General features: G+C 43.3%; 1 protein-coding gene across 2 annotated transcripts in view; it reads right to left on the minus strand.

Annotated features, from left to right (window-relative positions):
• The window catches only part of LOC106593528 (non-muscle caldesmon), a 110333-nt gene that overhangs the window by 21582 nt on the left and 68569 nt on the right, over positions 1–20182 (minus strand). Inside the window, exons 3-8 of one of the 2 annotated variants that reach the window (XM_045708675.1) lie at positions 14164–14863; positions 13818–13948; positions 11895–12141; positions 10149–10289; positions 8240–8281; positions 6770–6813 (exon numbers count right to left, since the gene is read on the minus strand). In XM_045708675.1, coding sequence (XP_045564631.1) covers positions 6770–6813; positions 8240–8281; positions 10149–10289; positions 11895–12141; positions 13818–13948; positions 14164–14863 — 1305 coding nt within the window. The remainder of the gene's footprint in view (positions 1–6769; positions 6814–8239; positions 8282–10148; positions 10290–11894; positions 12142–13817; positions 13949–14163; positions 14864–20182) is intronic. The other variant, XM_045708676.1, reaches the window with a different exon arrangement.

Here is a 20182-nt window from a genome sequence, read left to right on the forward strand (position 1 = left end):
GGGAGGAGGCTTCTAATGTTAACATGCATGAAACCAAGGTTATTACGGTTACAGAAGTCATCAAAAGAGAGCGCCTGGGGAGTAGGAGTGGAGCCAGGCACTGCAGGGCCTGGATTCACCTCTACATCCCCAGAGGAGCAGAGAAGGATAAGTATGAGGGTACGGCTAAAAGCTATAAGAATTGGTCGTCTGTGACGTCCAGAATAGAGAGAAAAAGGAGCAGGTTTCTGGGGGCGATACAATAGCTTCAAGGTATAATGTACAGACAAAGGTATGGTGGGATGTGAGTACAGAGGAGGTAAACCTAGGCATTTAGTGATTATGAGAGAGATATTGTCTCTAGAAACATCATTGAAACCAGAAGATGTCATAGCATGTGTGGGTGGAGGAACTGAGAGGTTGGATAAGGTATAATGAGCAGGGCTAGAGGCTCTACAGTGAAATAAGCCAATAAACACTAACCAGAACAGCAATGGACAATGCATATTGACATTAAGGAGAGGCATGCTTAGCCGAGTGATCAAAGGGTCCAGTGAGATTCAGACAGCTAGCCGGGCCATAGGTAGCAAGCTGGTGGAAGATGGGAGGCAGGTCTGTTTTTAGCCACCTCGTGCATTTCCGTCAGTTGGTTAGTGGGGTTCCGTGTGGAAGGGGGGACCTGTCCAAGTTGGCAAAATAGTTAGTTATAGTGGCCCAAGAAAAGTGTCCGATAGACCTATTCAGATCGCAGCCGAAAAGACAGCTAACGATTAGCCGGCCGCAGATGGGCGATCAGGTTACGTCGCGACGGAGGGGCCAGTTGGATAACTCCCTCGGGCAGATAACGTCGGTGGTCCAGTCGTGAAGACCCGATGTAAACGGGTCAGGTAAACGGTAAAACGGGTCAGGATAGGTGAGTTGTAGCCCAGGAGACACTTCAGCTGGCTAGCTCAGGAATAGCCCAGGAGTGGCTGACGGAACTCTTCAGCTGGCTAGCTGGCTAGCTCCGTAATAATGTGTGTTAATTCCGTGACCGACGTTGCCAATAGTCACTCAGGTAGCAGCTATTTAGCTGCAAGATCCAGGTGTAAATGTCCAGAGCCTGCGGTAGAAATCGGGGAAAGGAGAGAGAATAGGTCCGGTATGCTCTGGTCTGAGTCGCGCTGTACAAAAACTGCCGATAGCTTTTCGAGCTAATGGATAGCTGAGGACAGCTAACCGTGGCTAGCTGAACTTCAACGTTAGCCAGTGAAAATGAAAATGATAGTACTCTGAGGTAGGGTTAGAGTTGATTGTACTCTGAGGTAGGGTTAGGGTTAGGATTGACAGTACCCTGAGGTAGGGTTAGGGTTGATAGTACCCTGAGGTAGGGTTAGGGTTGATAGTACCCTGAGGTTGGGTTAGGGTTGATAGTACCCTGAGGTAGGGTTAGAGTTGACAGTACTCTGAGGTAGGGTTAGGGTTAGGGTTGATAGTACCCTGAGGTAGGGTTAGGGTTGACAGTACCTTGAGGTAGGGTTAGGGTTGATAGTACCCTGAGGTAGGGTTAGGGTTAGGAATGATAGTACTCTGAGGTAGGGTTAGGGTTAGGGTTGATAGTACCCTGAGGTAGGGTTAGGGTTGATAGTACCCTGAGGTAGGGTTAGGGTTGATAGTACCCTGAGGTAGGGTTAGGGTTGACAGTACCTTGAGGTAGGGTCAGGGTTGATAAACCTGAGGTAGGGTTAGGGTTGAGGTAGGGTTAGGGTTGATAGTACCCTGAGGTAGGGTTAGGGTTGATAGTACCCTGAGGTAGGGTTAGGGTTGACAGTACTCTGAGATAGGGTTAGGGTTGATAGTACCCTGAGGTAGGGTTAGGGTTGACAGTAACCTGAGATAGGGTTAGGGTTGATAGTACCCTGAGGTAGGGTTAGGGTTGACAGTAACCTGAGATAGGGTTAGGGTTGATAGTACCCTGAGGTAGGGTTAGGGTTGACAGTAACCTGAGATAGGGTTAGAGTTGACAGTACCCTGAGGTAGGGTTAGAGTTGACAGTACCCTGAGGTAGGGTTAGGGTTGATAGTACCCTGAGGTAGGGTTAGGGTTGATAGTACCCTGAGGTAGGGTTAGGGTTAGGGTTGATAGTACCCTGAGGTAGGGTTAGGGTTGACAGTACTCTGAGGTAGGGTTAGGGTTGATTGTACCCTGAGGTAGGGTTAGGGTTGCATATTTCATTGCTAAGTAAAGCTATAGCTAATACTTAAGACATGTAATGAATCCACACTCCTTTGATGGCTATTTTGGGTATGGCTAAAGATTCCTGTGGGTCATATACTAAATAAAGTGATAGTAGACTTATACTCCCTATGCTCTTCTTCCAAGTCAACCTAAAACGTTTGAACACTTGTCTGAGACCAGGCCTCCTGCATGCCACAAGCATTACTCTTGCTTCACGCAAGTGTGGTTTAACCCAACCAGCTCCATTTACATTGGCTGTAGCACAGGAGCTCACTGCCCAGCCAGTGGAGCAGGACGTCTCTAGTCTGACCAGGAGCTCACTGCCCAGCCAGAGGAGCAGGACATCTCTAGTCTGACCAGGAGCTCACTGCCCAGCCAGAGGAGCAGGACGTCTCTAGTCTGACCAGGAGCTCACTGCCCAGCCAGAGGAGCAGGACCTCTCTAGTCTGACCAGGATGTCTAACAGACTAGACCACATATAAACACAGACTATATCTGGAAATGTCAAACAGACTAGACCACATACAGTTGAAGTCAGAAGTTTACATACACTTAGGTTGGAGTCATTAAAACTCGTTTTCAACCACTCCACAGATTTCTTGTTAACAAACTAGTTTTGGCAAGTCGGTTAGGACATCTACTTTGTGCATGACGCAAGTAATTTTTCCAACAATTGTTTACAGACAGATTACTTCACTTATAATTCACTGTATCACAATTCCAGTGAGTCAGACGTTTACATACACTAAGTTGACTGCCTTTAAACAGCTTGGAAAATTCCAGAAAATGATGTCATGGCTTTAGAAGCTTCTGATATCCTAATTGACATAATTTGAGTCAATTGGAGGTGTACCTGTGGATGTATTTCAAGGCATACCTTCGAACTCAGTGCCTCTTTGCTTGACATCATGGGAAAATCAAAAGAAATCAGTCAAGACCTCAGAAGAAAAATTGTAGACCTCCACAAGTCTGGTCCAACGCCTGAAGGTACCATGCTCATCTGTACAAACAATAGTACGCAAGTTTAAACACCATGGGACCACACAGCCGTCATACCACTCAGGAAGGAGGCCTTCTGTCTCCAAGAGACGAACGTACTTTGGTGCGAAAAGTGCAATTCAATCCCAGAACAATAGCAAAGGACCTTGTGAAGATGCTGGAGGAAACAGGTACAAAAGTATCTATATCCACAGTAAAACAAGTCCTATATCGACATAACCTGAAAGGCTGCTCAGCAGGGAAGAAGCCACTGCTCCAAAACCGCCATAAAAAGCCAGACTATGGTTTGCAACTGCACATGGGGACAAAGATCGTACTTTTTGGAGAAATGTCCTCTGGTCTGATGAAACAAAAATAGAACTGTTTGGCCATAATGACCATCGTTATGTTTGGAGGAAAAAGGGGGAGGCTTGCAAGCCGAAGAACACCATCCAACCGTGAAGCACGGGGGTGGCAGCATCATGTTGTGGGGGTGCTTTGCTGCAGGAGGGACTGGTGCACTTCACAAAAGAAATAGCATCATGAGGAAGGAAAATGATGTGGATATATTGAAGCAACATCTCAAGACATCAGTCAGGAAGTTAAAGCTTGGTCGCAAATGGGTCTTCCAAATGAACAATGACCCCAAGCATACTTCCAAAGTTATGGCTTAAAAATGTCTTAAGGACAACAAAGTCTAGGTATTGGAGTGGCCATCACAAAGCCCTGACCTCAATCCTAAAGAAAATTTGTGGGCAGAACTGAAAAATTGTGTGCGAGCAAGGAGGCCTACAAACCTGACTCAGTTACACCAGCTCTGTCAGGAGGAATGGGCCAAAATTCACCCAACATATTGTGGGAAGCTTGTGGAAGGCTACCTGAAACGTTTGACCCAAGTTAAACAATTTAAAGGCAATACTACCAAATACTAATTGAGCGTATGTAAACTTCTGACCCACTGGGAATGTGATGAAAGAAATAAAAGCTGAAATCAATCATTCTTTCTACTATTATTCTGACATTTCACATTCTTAAAATAAAGTGGTGATCCTAACTGATCTAGGACAGGGAATATTTACTAGGATTAAATGTCAGGAATTGTGAAAAATGGAGTTTGAATGTATTTGGCTGAGCTGTATGTAAACTTCCGACTTCAACTGTATCAACACAGACTATCCTCTAAACAGTGATGTCTTCCACCTGCTTTAATATAATATCTATAGACAATATCAGAGATCCTCTAAACAGTGATGTCTTCCACCTGCTTTAATATAATATCTATAGACTATATCAGAGATCCTCTAAACAGTGATGTCTTCCACCTGCTTTAATATAATATCTATAGACAATATCAGAGATCCTCTAAACAGTGATGTCTTCCATCTGCTTTAATATAATATCTTCCTGTCCCTCTGATTTTGGCCAGATAAATGTGACACCGGAAATCTTTAAACTTTATTAGCAGTGTCTTCCACCAACAGAGACAGTGACAGATGTTTTGTGTTGAGGGTGTTTGGGTTACCATTAGTTACGATGATGTCATTGACTCTCTGATGATGCGTTCCATCATGTTCACATTTTATGAAAGGGGCTATTATCCTCACGCAATGTTCCCTCTTACAAGTGTGTGTGTGTGTGAGTGTGTGTGCCTGCGTGCATGTTTATGTGTGTGTGTGTGTGTCCTCTGACGGATGGGAAACAGAGAGGCAATAAAACACCAGCTCACCTGATGATTTCATCTCTTAATAAGGCCCTCAGACTCCTAGTTAATGCTATCCCTCACCATTCTCTGTCTTAATAAGGCCCTCAGACTCCTAGTTAATGCTATCCCTCACCATTCTCTGTCTTAATAAGGCCCTCAGACTCCTAGTTAATGCTATCCCTCACCATTCTCTGTCTTAATAAGGCCCTCAGACTCCTAGCTAATGCTATCCCTCACCATTCTCTGTCTTAATAAGGCCCTCAGACTCCTAGTTAATGCTATCCCTCACCATTCTCTGTCTTAAGAACCTCAGACTCCTAGTTAGTGCTATCCCTCACCATTCTCTGTCTTAATAAGGCCCTCAGACTCCTAGTTAATGCTATCCCTCACCATTCTCTGTCTTAAGAACCTCAGACTCCTAGTTAATGCTATCCCTCACCATTCTCTGTCTTAAGAACCTCAGACTCCTAGTTAATGCTATCCCTCACCATTCTCTGTCTTAATAAGGCCCTCAGACTCCTAGTTAATGCTATCCCTCACCATTCTCTGTCTTAAGGCCCTCAGACTCCTAGCTAATTCCTCTCTCTCACCATTCTCTGTCTTAATAAGGCCCTCAGACTCCTAGCTAATTCCTCTCCCTCACCATTCTCTGTCGTAAGGCCCTCAGACTCCTAGTTAATGCTATCCCTCACCATTCTCTGTCTTAATAAGGCCCTCAGACTCCTAGTTAATGCTATCCCTCACCATTCTCTGTCTTAAGGCCCTCAGACTCTTAGCTAATTCCTCTCTCTCACCATTCTCTGTCTTAATAAGGCCCTCAGACTCCTAGCTAATTCCTCTCCCTCACCATTCTCTGTCGTAAGGCCCTCAGACTCCTAGTTAATGCTATCCCTCACCATTCTCTGTCTTAATAAGGCCCTCAGACTCCTAGCTAATTCCTCTCTCTCACCATTCTCTGTCTTAAGGCCCTCAGACTCCTAGCTAATTCCTCTCTCTCACCATTCTCTGTCTTAATAAGGCCCTCAGACTCCTAGCTAATTCCTCTCTCTCACCATTCTCTGTCTTAAGAACCTCAGACTCCTAGCTAATTCCTCTCTCTCACCATTCTCTGGGGACGAACAAAAAAACACAACACTATCATAAAAGTCCTCATGGCTTTTCTATGTCTGATTTAAAGCTGCTATCCCAATATGAATCCCTTTCTATATCCCACAGCGGGACAGCAGGGTAGAGGTGGAGCCAGTTAGCATCAGTAATGGACAGCTGCAGACAGAAAGGAGCCTGGCGGCTGCTACATGAGCGTACTATCTCTATCTCACCATGAGGAGCGTACCTGTTGCACCGGCTATACGAGTGTTAGGGTGTATCTATCTAACCACACAGCTGCTTTATGATCAGATATGTAATGTATTCCACCACACGGCTGCTATAGGATCAGATATGTAATGTATTCCACCACACGGCTGCTATAGGATCAGATATCTAATGTATTCCACCACACGGCTGCTATAGGATCAGATATCTAATGTATTCCACCACACGGCTGCTATAGGATCAGATATCTAATCTATCTCAGCGCGAGGCTCCTCTGGAAGCATATCGCCCATCTATCTTACCAGCAGCCACCAAAGAAAACACATCTGGTTTGACTTAGTACGCATAAATCATCACTGACAAAGAGGTGATGCAACAAAGAGAGACAGAGAGACAGAGAGAGAGACAGAGAGACAGAGAGACAGAGAGACAGAGAGAGAGAGAGAGAGAGAGAGAGAGAGCGTAGCGCCTGCCAAATCCCTGCTTTTCTATTTCGCTAATTAGAGAACAGTTTGTCTACTTTATTACATTCTGCTCATGAAGAAAGTCAACTATTTGACTTCAGATATTTTCACTCACCTTTTCTGCAAAGAGCGGTTGAGAGACTCAGTCCTCTCGTTGATCTGAGGAGGGGAACAAGTACACTGGGTTTGTATTGTGAGATAATATATCTGAAGCTACCTAGCATAACTGCTAACAACTTCAATCTACAGTAGCCCTACATTATCAATCTACAGTAGCCCTACATTATTTATCTATAGTAGCCCTACATTATCAATCTACAGTAGCCCTACATTATCAATCTACAGTAGCCCACCATTATTTATCTACAGTAGCCCTACATTATCAATACAGAGTATTCCTACAATTCCAAAGCATTCCTTCTCGTTAAAGCATTTGTGGTTTATACTGTCATGACCTGTTAAAGGTATATAATATTGTCATGACCTGTTAAAGGTGTATGATACTGTCATGACCTGTTAAAGGTGTATAATACTGTCATGACCTGTTAAAGGTGTATGATACTGTCATGACCTGTTAAAGGTGTATAATACTGTCTGACCTGTTAAAGGTGTATAATACTGTCATGACCTGTTAAAGGTGTATGATACTGTCATGACCTGTTAAAGGTGTATGATACTGTCATGACCTGTTAAAGGTGTATGATACTGTCATGACCTGTTAAAGGTGTATGATACTGTCATGACCTGTTAAAGGTGTATGATACTGTCATGACCTGTTAAAGGTGTATGATACTGTCATGACCTGTTAAAGGTGTATGTAGGGGGCACACAGTAAGTTGAAAGGAACAATCTTCCCCTTTAAGTTGTCAATATATTACCCATCAGCATGGCTCATAATATGGACACCTTCCTGTTGCTGATGTAGTAACAACGGCTCAGAATGTCTTTGGAGGGAAGGTGAAACAGGATCGCTTTTTCCCGGATCTGTTTGGGTTGTCTTGCCAACTCATATCGTCATTGATGCATGACAATGTCTATATTTGGCAAGACAGCACAAACAGATCTGGGACCAGGCTAGAAACAAGAGCTGAGTTTGTATGAAGCGCAGAATGACATCAAAAAGACAGACAGCTGACAAGTGGTGTCACGTTACGACCACACAGAACACAACAGAACGGAACCTTTGTGTCACAGTTGACCCCATGGTGACCTTTAACCTGGAATGACCCCTGCATGGGGTCAATGTTCCAGAACCTTTAATCCACATAAAAATAATCATTCTGTGTTCTGTTATATTATGTTTCCCCCTTCAGATTAGGAAGCACCAAACTTTTGTATCACATTTGAAGTAAAAATCGATCCAGATCTCTGTAGTAATGCGTCATATACAACAACAAATATCATGCTGATGATTCCTTGAGATTTATTAGAACTTTTTCCTTTCTGTTTAGTTATAAAAGCAAACAGGGAACAGAATCTAACGGGGGGACAGAATCTAAAACAACACAGAATAATTTGGATTTGGATGAAATATTCTGAAATACGTTTGTCCTCTGGAACCCTGGGTCTCCAAGGTGAAACTCACCGTGCAGGTATTCTCAGACGTCATCCTCTCCTCGGTGTCATTCTGGAAGGACACACATCACAGGGAAGCACATTGATGACAGGAAAGACACAAGCCAATGCCACTGCTGCAGACAATTTCTTTTCGATCAGATAGATACATACAGTAAGAGGAACACTTTTCCACAGTCGAAATGGTTTATTTTCCTAATAGTTTCCTAAATCTTTGTGTTTTGTCCAATTGATTTTAAGGAAAATATATTTGTATGTAAATGTATTTTATTGAACCTTTATTTAACTAGACAAGTCAGTTAAGAATAAATTCTTATTTACAATGACGGCCTACACCAGCCAAACCTTGACGACGCTGGGCCAATTGTGCACCGCCCTATGGAACTCCCAATCACGGCTGGTTGTGATACAGCCTGGAATCAAACCAGGGTGTCTGTAGTGACGCCTCAAGCACTGAGATGCAGTGCCTTAGACCGCTGCACCACTCCTACTTGTAATAGGAGTATTACTAGTGCTTTACTGGTTTAACAGAAGCACAGAAAAAATTGGATTGAGTGAGTCATTTCATTGGTTATGACTGAACAGTTGGCACATTAACAAGGTTGCTATTGAGCAATGTAAACGCATGGTACATCCTATTTAGCTGTGAGCCAGAAAAGAAAGTCGGGTGCTTTCCCATAAAGACATGAATTAACCCATGACGATCCATGAATTAACCCATAAAAAAATGGATTAACCCATGAAGACATGAATTAACCCATGACAATCCGTGAAGTGTTGGAGTGTTTAAGGAAAGCTAACCACACGCAGCTACACACATAGCACAACACAACATCTATGTCCCCAATGGAACCCTATTCTGGCACCCCATGGGCCCTGGTCAACAGTAGTGCACTATAAAGGGAATAGGGTTCCATTTGGAAGGCACACAAAGGCTCTGTTCCAATATCCATAGTAACATAGTGGATTCTAAAAGGTAGACCAGTATGGATGTTAGAACACAGACTAAAACTCTCTACATGCTGTCAACACAGGAAGCATTTCTTCACACTTAAAAAAACATCAAGGGGAAGAAATATAGGATGATGTGTCAACATGACATGCAAGAGGTGGAGAGGTGGTGTGGGGGTGTGATGACACCAAGGGAGAGAATAAATATAGAGAAGTGATCCTGTAGTCAACATTGTCTTTTGTGTTCTACGACAAGATTGACAAGACAAACTGTTTTGTTCATCAAGGAGTTGATTCTGAAGGTATATCATATTTAGTAGTTAGTAAAAGGTGTCTCAGACTAGAAGGTTTGTTTCAAATCTATCATGGTTCATTTTGTCTGAGAAAGAGTGTTGAAAACATTTTCTGAAAACAAATGAACCAAGTCAAAACGGAACCAAAGGAAGCCAGTGTGACTAGTCATACTGATATCAGACTCTAGAGACTGGTGTTACCTGTCATACAACCACAGACCATACAGGACTCTCACTTCACATCACAGAGCCAACACAGTTATATCCATCGACACACTACACTTACAGACAGTCTAGAACTTACTGGGTAGAACAGAAGGAGTAGTTTCTGGTAGGATGGCATGAAGAATGGAACAGAACACAGTGACAGACATGCTACATCAAGCACAGTAACACTGTGTGAGTCCGCATGGCAGAGTGAACAGAAAGGGGACTGATATGCTGTGAAATACATCCTAGAAGGTTTTTAGGGGCTACATCCTGTATAAGAAGAAATCAATTTAAACCTTTTTGGTTCTAATAAAAATCATGTTCTCTACATCTGTGGGCATGTGATTAGATGATAGGTGAATGACAAGGTGACGTGTATGGTGGTAAATGATATGGGAAATCAGAAGTATCTTGAAGTTATGTGATCGATTGATTGATTGATAGATACCGGGACATCAGTAGTACCTTGAAGGTGGGGCTCATGGGACTGAAGGGGCTGAAGGACTCGTCTCCCTCAATGCTGGAAATACTGAGGTTCTTCATCCTTCTCTCTGAAGCCGACATCCTCTTACTCTCCATCCCGTCTTTCACCCTCTTCCTCTCCTCCTGTAGACGGAGAAACTACATTAGAACACCCCCTCTTCCTCTCCTCCTGCAGACAGAGAAACTACATTAGAACAACACACCCCCTCTTCCTCTCCTCCTGCAGACAGAGAAACTACATTAGAACACACCCTCTTCCTCTCCTCCTGCAGACAGAGAAACTACATTAGAACAACACCCCCTCTTCCTCTCCTCCTGCAGACAGAGAAACTACATTAGAACACACCCTCTTCCTCTCCTCCTGCAGACAGAGAAACTACATTAGAACAACACCCCCTCTTCCTCTCCTCCTGCAGACAGAGAAACTACATTAGAACAACACCCCCTCTTCCTCTCCTCCTGCAGACAGAGAAACTACATTAGAACAACACCCCCTCTTCCTCTCCTCCTGCAGACAGAGAAACTACATTAGAACACACCCTCTTCCTCTCCTCCTGCAGACAGATAAACTACATTAGAACAACACCCTCTTCCTCTCCTCCTGCAGACGGAGAAACTACATTAGAACAACACCCCCTCTTCCTCTCCTCCTGCAGACAGAGAAACTACATTAGAACAACACCCCCTCTTCCTCTCCTCCTGCAGACAGAGAAACTACATTAGAACACACCCTCTTCCTCTCCTCCTGCAGACAGAGGAACTACATTAGAACACACCCTCTTCCTCTCCTCCTGCAGACAGAGAAACTACATTAGAACACACCCTCTTCCTCTCCTCCTGCAGACAGAGGAACTACATTAGAACACACCCTCTTCCTCTCCTCCTGCAGACAGAGAAACTACATTAGAACACACCCTCTTCCTCTTCTCCTGCAGACAGAGAAACTACATTAGAACAACACACCCTCTTCCTCTCCTCCTGCAGACGGAGAAACTACATTAGAACACCCCCTCTTCCTCTCCTCCTGCAGACAGAGAAACTACATTAGAACACACCCTCTTCCTCTCCTCCTGCAGACAGAGGAACTACATTAGAACACACCCTCTTCCTCTCCTCCTGCAGACAGAGAAACTACATTAGAACACACCCTCTTCCTCTCCTCCTGCAGACAGATAAACTACATTAGAACACACCCTCTTCCTCTCCTCCTGCAGACAGATAAACTACATTAGAACACACCCTCTTCCTCTCCTCCTGCAGACAGAGGAACTACATTAGAACACACCCTCTTCCTCTTCTCCTGCAGACAGAGAAACTACATTAGAACACACCCTCTTCCTCTCCTCCTGCAGACAGAGGAACTACATTAGAACACACCCTCTTCCTCTCCTCCTGCAGACAGAGAAACTACATTAGAACACCACCCCCTCTTCCTCTCCTCCTGCAGACAGAGAAACTACATTAGAACAACACCCATACATATATGAGGCTGAACAGGCCTCTGTTGTGCATGCTAGGCATTATAATGCATTATGTCAGAGCTCACAAGGTTTTAAAAATGTGCTTACAATGCATTATGAAGAAGGTGTTCATAGGAAGTGTTACCAACATGCATCGACATGCATATACATACTCAGATAGTGTACATACCAGTCTCGGAGTAGGAGTGCTGATCTAGGATCTGACTGGTACCTCCTTCTCATTCATTATAACAGAGCCAGGTCTCACCTCCTCCTGCTCCTGTCTGTGCTGCTCCTCTTTCTCTCTCTGGTGCTCCTCCTCCTCCCTGGCTCTGCGTTTCTCCTCTCTCCTGCGGTTCAACTCCTCCATCTCCTCCTGGTCTTCCTGCTGTCTCTGTCTCAGCTGTTCTAGGGTGCCCTGTCCCTGGCCTGGTGTCTTCTCTGTCTCCAGCAGCCCCACGGTAACCTCTCCATCCACCTCCTCCTTTCTCTGCCCTCCCAAGCTGCCACTGCGACTGGAGTAGAGGAAAGGAGAGGAGAGGAGAGGAGAGGAGAGGAGAGGAGAGGAGAGGAGAGGAGAGGAGAGGAGAGGAGAGGAGAGGAGAGGAGAGGAGAGGAGAGGAGAGGAGAGGAGAGGAGAGGTTGGAGGAAGCTGCTCCGTCTCTCACTATGATCAAACTGCATTACAAATGTAACACCTTCTAATATCTCCACTGCTGTAGTTATGAACTACTTTGGACAGTTCTCATCTTATCAATCAACAAGATTCCCTCAGTTTGCTTTAAAATCTTTACCTGTCTCCTTCAGTGACAAACAAGGAAGAAGTAGGCATCTCATCCATCTCTTTCGGTGTCTCATCCATGACTATCTGTGTCTCATCCATGGCTTTCGGTGTCTCGTCCAAGACTATCTGTGTCTCAACCATGTCTTTCGGGGTGTCATCCATCTCTTTCTGTGTCTCCTCCATGACTATCTGTGTCTCAGCCATCTCTATCTGTGTCTCAGTCATGACTATCTGTGTCTCAGCCATGTCTTTCAGTTTGTCATCCATGTCTTCCTGTGTCTCATCCAAGACTATCTGTGTCTCAGCCATCTCTATCTGTGTCTCAGCCGTCTCTATCTGTGTCTCAGCCGTCTCTATCTGTGTCTCAGCCGTCTCTATCTGTGTCTCAGCCGTCTCTATCTGTGTCTCAGCCGTCTCTATCTGTGTCTCAGCCATCTCTATCTGTGTCTCAGCCATCTCTATCTGTGTCTCAGCCATCTCTATCTGTGTCTCTAGCTGTGTCTCATCCAAGACTATCTGTGTCTCAGCCATCTCTATCTGTGTCTCTAGCTGTGTCTCAACACCCTATAGTAGCTCACTCTAAAGGCTTGGTTAAATTAAGGAAGGATGTTGAGCTAGCCAATACAGGAAGTGATGAGAGTCACTGATCTTGTCATGCGTCTTTTTCAGTTCAGTATGAAGTAGGAACTGATAGATGCTTTACAGAAGTTACTGTTCTCTCTCTACAAGCAATCACTCATACAGATGTAGGATTTTCATTTGATCGTCGTGTTGCAGGAGAGCTTTCCTTCAATGCAGGAAATGTAAAACTTCTAGTCTATTTGAGGTTTAAAAAGGCTTCTGAAATTTGTAATTTCCACTTTTCAATTTCAGACTTGATTTATCCTTATGGAAAATGTATCAACCGCTTCAAAAATGTCCATTAATAATAATCCACTTTATAATTCACATTTCCTGTTGCTGCAGGATTATTTTCCTGCTGTAGCAAACTGTCTCAAATGAAGATCCTCCATCTGTAGCAGGAAGCTAAGACTGAAACTAAGGAAACTATAAATAAAGAAACTCAGACAGCTTCAGTCTTTGTGTTGAGTTCTCCTCCTCTTTAAATTGAATTTGGACATTACAATAGTGAGATCTGGCCCCAGTCTGAAGCTGTGTCCAAAATGGCACCCTATTCCTCTGATAGTGCACTACTTTAGACCAACCACATGGCACCCTATTCCCGTTATAGTGCACTACTTTAGGCCAGCCAAATGGAACCCTATTCCCATTATAGTGCACTACTTTATACCAGACAAAATGGCACCCTAATCCCTATATAATGCACTACTTTTGGCCAGATGAGGCTCTATATAAGGATTCGAGTGCCATTTTGGACACACATATAGACTATTTTAGGTTTGTTACCTTGGAGACAGTTTCCCTGCAACTAGGTATGAGGTCACTTCCGCTCCAGATGCTTCACCGTTACTGTTGACGTGTCTCATGACTTTAGAGGTGTAGGAGATCTTCAGCTCAGATTTCTTCTTCTCCACTACCTAAAAACAAAACAGCATTTAGAAGAACACTTTATAGTCCAATTTGAGTTCTGGCATCAAACGTCATTGGCATCAACTCGTCTAAAGTTCGGTCAAGTTTGGCATCACTGCCCAAACAACAGTTTTCCCCTCTTTGCCCTGCCGTGAATAAAGACTACACTGTGACTTGAGTGATGATTGGATACAGCACGGCATGTACACAATCGTAACTCTACCTTGTCATCTGTTACTCTTCTTGAAGCGTCTTGTGTCTTGTTGCTGGCTCTTCGTTCCCACTCTACCTCCTTCTCCTCCCTCTCCTCGGGCCCAGGTCCAGGACGTGTCTTCAAGCAGGGCCTGATTGGGGAGGCTCCGTTTAGCCTGAGCAGCTGGGGCTGATGCTGCTGCTGGGGTTGATGCTGCTGGGGCTGATGCTGCTGCTGGGGTTGATGCTGCTGGGGCTGATGCTGCTGCTGCTGGGGCTGATGCTGCTGGGGCTGATGCTGCTGCTGCTGCTGGGGTTGATGCTGCTGGGGCTGATGCTGCTGCTGCTGGGGCTGATGCTGCTGGGGCTGATGCTGCTGCTGCTGCTGGGGTTGATGCTGCTGGGGCTGCTGCTGCTGCTGCTGCTGCTGCTGGGGTTGATGGTGCTGGGGTTGATGCTGATGCTGCTGCTGGGGTTGATGCTGCTGGGGCTGATGCTGCTGCTGCTGGGGCTGATGCTGCTGGGGTTGATGCTGCTGCTGCTGGGGCTGATGCTGCTGGGGCTGATGCTGCTGCTGGGGTTGATGCTGCTGGGGCTGATGCTGCTCCCAGGACTCCTGTTCCTCCAGGTGGCGCTGTCTGCGTTTCTCCAACCTCTGGGTCCAGTCACTGAAGCCCTCGTCCTCCTCCAGAGCCAACTGGCAGCCACTAGCCTTCAGCTCACTCTCACACCTGAAGAGACAGGTAGAATTGTTAATAACAAGTCAAACCTAAAGGTGATCCAGTAATTTCTAACTGTTCATAACTGTTCAACAGATTCTTGCACAATTGTCCATAGAAATATAGTGCTGTATTCAACATTTCCTTCAAGAGTAACTACACCTAAGGACAGGGTTACCCAGGCCAAAGATGGCCAGGTCTCCCTCAAAAAAGACAATCAATACATACAACCTTCAACAATTCAACCTAATGCATTGTCAACTGAATTCAAAACAGGCTAACTCAGCTACATTCCTAACTGTTTAACACAGTGTACAAAGTCATTAGTTCTGCTAACTCCCGTTGCCTAGAACCATTGTAGTAAACCCAACTCAAAGTATATCAGTATTCAAAACTTAAAGTGACATCAGCACCCATTAGGTTATCTTTAGAAGTTGTAAATACTTCACTGTTTTATGTTTTATTCACTATTTGCCATTAAATTACATTATGTATTCTGAATTAAAATGATTGAATTAACTTGAACATGAATATTTGTTGTAGCGAACATAAAAAATGCAGGTTCCATCTATTAAATGATTAACCTTCATTATTCATTTTTGTCAAGTTTAAGTAGTAAGTGGTTCAGATTAGTAATTTTCAGTGGTCGTGTCTTAATGTTTAATATTGTTTTATGCATTTGATGATTTGTCCTTTTAACCCACTTTAGCAGTCATTCTTGAACACAGTGCTCATTCCTCTAGCAGTAACTGGAGGTAGAGCTGTAACCAGCCATTGTTGAACACAGTGCTCATTCCTCTGGCAGTAACTGGAGGTAGAGCTGTAACCAGTCATTGTTGAACACAGTGCTCATTCCTCTAGCAGTAACTGGAGGTAGAGCTGTAACCAGTCATTGTTGAACACAGTGCTCATTCCTCTAACAGTAACTGGAGGTAGAGCTGTAACCAGTCATTGTTGAACACAGTGCTCATTCCTCTGGCAGTAACTGGAGGTAGAGCTGTAACCAGTCATTGTTGAACACAGTGCTCATTCCTCTAACAGTAACTGGAGGTAGAGCTGTAACCAGTCATTGTTGAACACAGTGCTCATTCCTCTAACAGTAACTGGAGGTAGAGCTGTAACCAGTCATTGTTGAACACAGTGCTCATTCCTCTAGCAGTAACTGGAGGTAGAGCTGTAACCAGTCATTGTTGAACACAGTGCTCATTCCTCTAACAGTAACTGGAGGTAGAGCTGTAACCAGCCATTGTTGAACACAGTGCTCATTCCTCTATCAGTAACTGGAGGTAGAGCTGTAACCAGTCATTGTTGAACACAGTGCTCATTCCTCTAGCAGTAACTGGAGGTAGAGCTGTAACCAGTCATTGTTGAACACAGTGCTCATTCCTCTATCAGTAACTGGAGGTAGAGCTGTAACCAGTCATTGTTGAACACAGTGCTCATTCCTCTATCAGTAACTGGAGGTAGAGCTGTAACCAGTCATTGTTGAACACAGTGCTCATTCCTCTAACAGTAACTGGAGGTAGAGCTGTAACCAGTCATTGTTGAACACAGTGCTCATTCCTCTAACAGTAACTGGAGGTAGAGCTGTAAGCAGTACAGGAAGCTGCATTGTACAGTGAAGAGGCGACTCCGGGATGCTGGCCTTCTAGGCAGAGTTCCATCTTGTGTTTTTATTGGCCAGTCTGAGATATGGCTTTTTCTTTGCAACTCTGCCTGAAAGGCCAGCATCCCGGAATCGCCTCTTCACTGTTGATGTTGAGACTGGTGTTTTGCGGGTACTATTTAATGAAGCTGCCAGTTGAGGACTTGTGAGGCGTCTGTTTCTCAAACTAGACACTCTTATGTACTTGTCCTCTTGCTCAGTTGTGCACCGAGGCCTCCCACTCCTCTTTCTATTCTGGTTAGAGCCAGTTTGCGCTGTTCTGTGAAAGGAGAAGTGCACAGCGTTGTACGAGATCTTCAGTTTCTTGGAAATTTCTCACAACAAGAATAGATCAAGAATAGACTGACGAGTTTCAGAAGAAAGTTCTTTGTTTCTGGCCATTTTGAGCCTGTAATCGAACCCACAAATGTTGATAATCCAGATTCTCAACTAGTCTAAAGAAGGCCAGTTGTTTTGCTTCTTTAATCAGAACAGTTTTCAGCTGTGCTAACATAATTGCAAAAGGGTTTTGTAATGATCAATTCACCTTTTAAATGATAAACTTGGATTAGCTAACACAATGTGCCATTGGAACACAGGAGTGATGGTTGCTGATAATGGGCCTCTGTACGCCTATGTAGATATTCCGTAAAAAATCAGCCGTTTCCAGCTACAATAGTAATTTACAACATTAACAATGTCTACACTGTATATCTTATCAATTTGATGTTATTTTAATGGACAGAAAATGCTCTAAGTGACCCCAAACATTTGAATGGTAGTGTACATCTTACACAAATGTTTTTAGAAATATAATATTTTCTTCATAGTTTGTTACGTAGGACATCCATCTGGAAATAGTTGATTGTCTGCCTCACCCCAAGGGCACCACAACACCAGGTGGCTAAACGTGCTAGCTGCTAACCACTGTGAAAACAATCAGGTGGCTTCTGTATATTGTTAGCGGTCAGCACAATGTTGAAACAATGGGGTGCTAACAGCAGCTTGGCAGGGGAAAAGACAGAGGGGGCTCAGGTACTGTAGAGAGGTCAGGGGACAGGCAGCGGTCACAGGAAGTGAGTCTTTACAGCCAAACTCCTGCAGTCAGCCTACAGCAGCCGTGTGTGTGTGTGTGTGTGTGTGTGTGTGTGTGTGTGTGTGTGTGTGTGTGTGTGTGTGTGTGTGTGTAACAGACGGGGGCAATACCAGGGATTTCAAGTCAAATCATGAAATCAAAATGTATTTGTCACATGCGCCAAATACAACAGGTGTAGACCTTACAGTGAAATGCTTACTTACAAGCCCTTAACCAACAATGCAGTTTTAAGAAAATCCCTAAAAAAGTAAGAGATAAGAATAACAAATAATTAAAAATCAGCAGTAAATAACAATTCCTGGGCTATATACAGGGGGTACCGGTACAGAGTCAATGTGTCAATGTGTGGGGGGCACCAGTGTCGAGGTAATTGAGGTAATTATGTACATGTCTCATCGTTGTCGGTAATCAGGCCTACCACTGTTGTGTCATCAGCAAACTTAATGATGGTGTTGGAGTCGTGCCTGGCTCTGCAGTCATGAGTGAACAGGGAATACAGGAGGGGACTGAGCACGCACCCCTGAGGGGCCCTCGTGTTAGTCCTGTATTGAAGCTTTGCCTGTTTGATGGTTCGTCGGAGAGCATAGCTGGATTTCTTATAAGCTTCTGGGTTAGAGCCCCGCTCCTTGAAAGCGGCAGCTCTGCCCTTTAGCTCAGTGCGGATGTTGCCTGTAATCCATGGCTTCTGGATGGGGTATGTACGTACGGTCACTGTGGGGACGACGTCCTTGATGCACTTATTGATAAAGCCAGTGACTGATGTGGTGTACTCCTCAATGCCATCTTAAGAATCCTAGAACATGTTCCAGTCTGTGCTGCAAAACAGTCCTGTAGCTTAGCATCTGCTTCATCTGACCATTTTTTTATAGACCGAGTCACTGGTGCTTCCTGCTTAAATTGTTGCTTGTAAGCAGGAATCAGGAGAATAGAGTTATGGTCAGATTTGCCAAATGGAGGGTGAGGGAGAGCTTTGTTACACGTCTCTGTGGAGTAAAGGTGGTCTAGAATTTTTTTCCCTCTGGTTGCACATTTAACATGCTGATAGAAATGAGGTAAAACTGATTTAGGTTTCCCTGCATTAAAGTCACCGGCCACTAGGAGCACCGCCTCTGGGTGAGCGTTTTTCTGTTTGCTTAAGTTTAGCCCAGCAGATGACAGGTGTTAGCCAGACCCCAGGGCCTTTGGCTCGGCGTCATGGCAACGGGACACACACGTACTGTGACCATGGAAACATACACAAACTGAACGACCGACCTCGCTGCCAACGGAACGAACGCCACTGCTGCATCCTGTTTCCTCTGAATGAGCTATGGGCTGTGTCCCAAATGGCACCCTATTCCCTAAATAGTGCATTACTTTTCACCAGAGCCCTATTCACCATATAGTGCACTACATTAGACCAGAGCCCGATGTAGTAGTGCACTACTTTTCACCAGAACCCTATGTAGTAGTGCACTACACAGGGGATAGGGTGCCCTTTGGGACACAGAATGCTCTCTTCCTCTCTTCCTGTAGCCCCAGCCTTCTGTCATTTCTTGTTTCTCATTGTTGCAACATAGCAAAAATAAATACAGTTTAGGTTGACTTAATGTGCTGCATAGAAGTTGCATTAAAACATTAACAAGTAGCATAATAACATAATAACATTAACAAGTAGAGTAATAACATAATAACATTAACAAGTAGTATAATAACATAATAACATTAACAAGTAGTATAATAACATTAACAAGTAGTATAATAACATAATAACATTAACAAGTAGCATAATAACATAATAACATTAACAAGTAGTATAATAACATAATAACATTAACAAGTAGTATAATAACATAATAACATTAACAAGTAGTAGAATAACATAACATAAACAAGTAGAGTAATAACATAATAACATTAACAAGTAGTATAATAACATTAACAAGTAGATTAATACCATAATAACATTAACAAGTAGTATAATAACATTAACAAGTAGATTAATACCATAATAACATAAACAAGTAGTATATTAACATTAACAAGTAGTATAATAACATAATAACATTAACAAGTAGTATAATAACATTAACAAGTAGATTAATACCATAATAACATAAACAAGTAGTATATTAACATAATAACATTAACAAGTAGTATAATAACATTAACAAGTAGATTGATAACAACATTGACAAGTAGTATAATAACATTAACAAGTAGTATAATAACATTAACAAGTAGATTAATAACATTAACAAGTAGATTAATAACATAATAACATTAACAAGTAGTATAATAACATAATAACATTAACAAGTAGATTAATAACATAATAACATTAACAAGTAGTAGAATAACATAACATAAACAAGTAGAGTAATAACATAATAACATTAACAAGTAGTATAATAACATAATAACATTAACAAGTAGATTAATAACATTAACAAGTAGATTAATAACATAATAACATTAACAAGTAGTATAATAATATTAACAAGTAGATTAATAACATAATAACATAAACAAGTAGTATAATAACATTAACAAGTAGATTAATACCATAATAACATAAACAAGTAGTATAATAACATAAACACGTAGAATA

The sequence above is a fragment of the Salmo salar genome, chromosome ssa26 (assembly GCF_905237065.1).
Source record: "Salmo salar chromosome ssa26, Ssal_v3.1, whole genome shotgun sequence".
Taxonomy (NCBI): domain Eukaryota; kingdom Metazoa; phylum Chordata; class Actinopteri; order Salmoniformes; family Salmonidae; genus Salmo; species Salmo salar.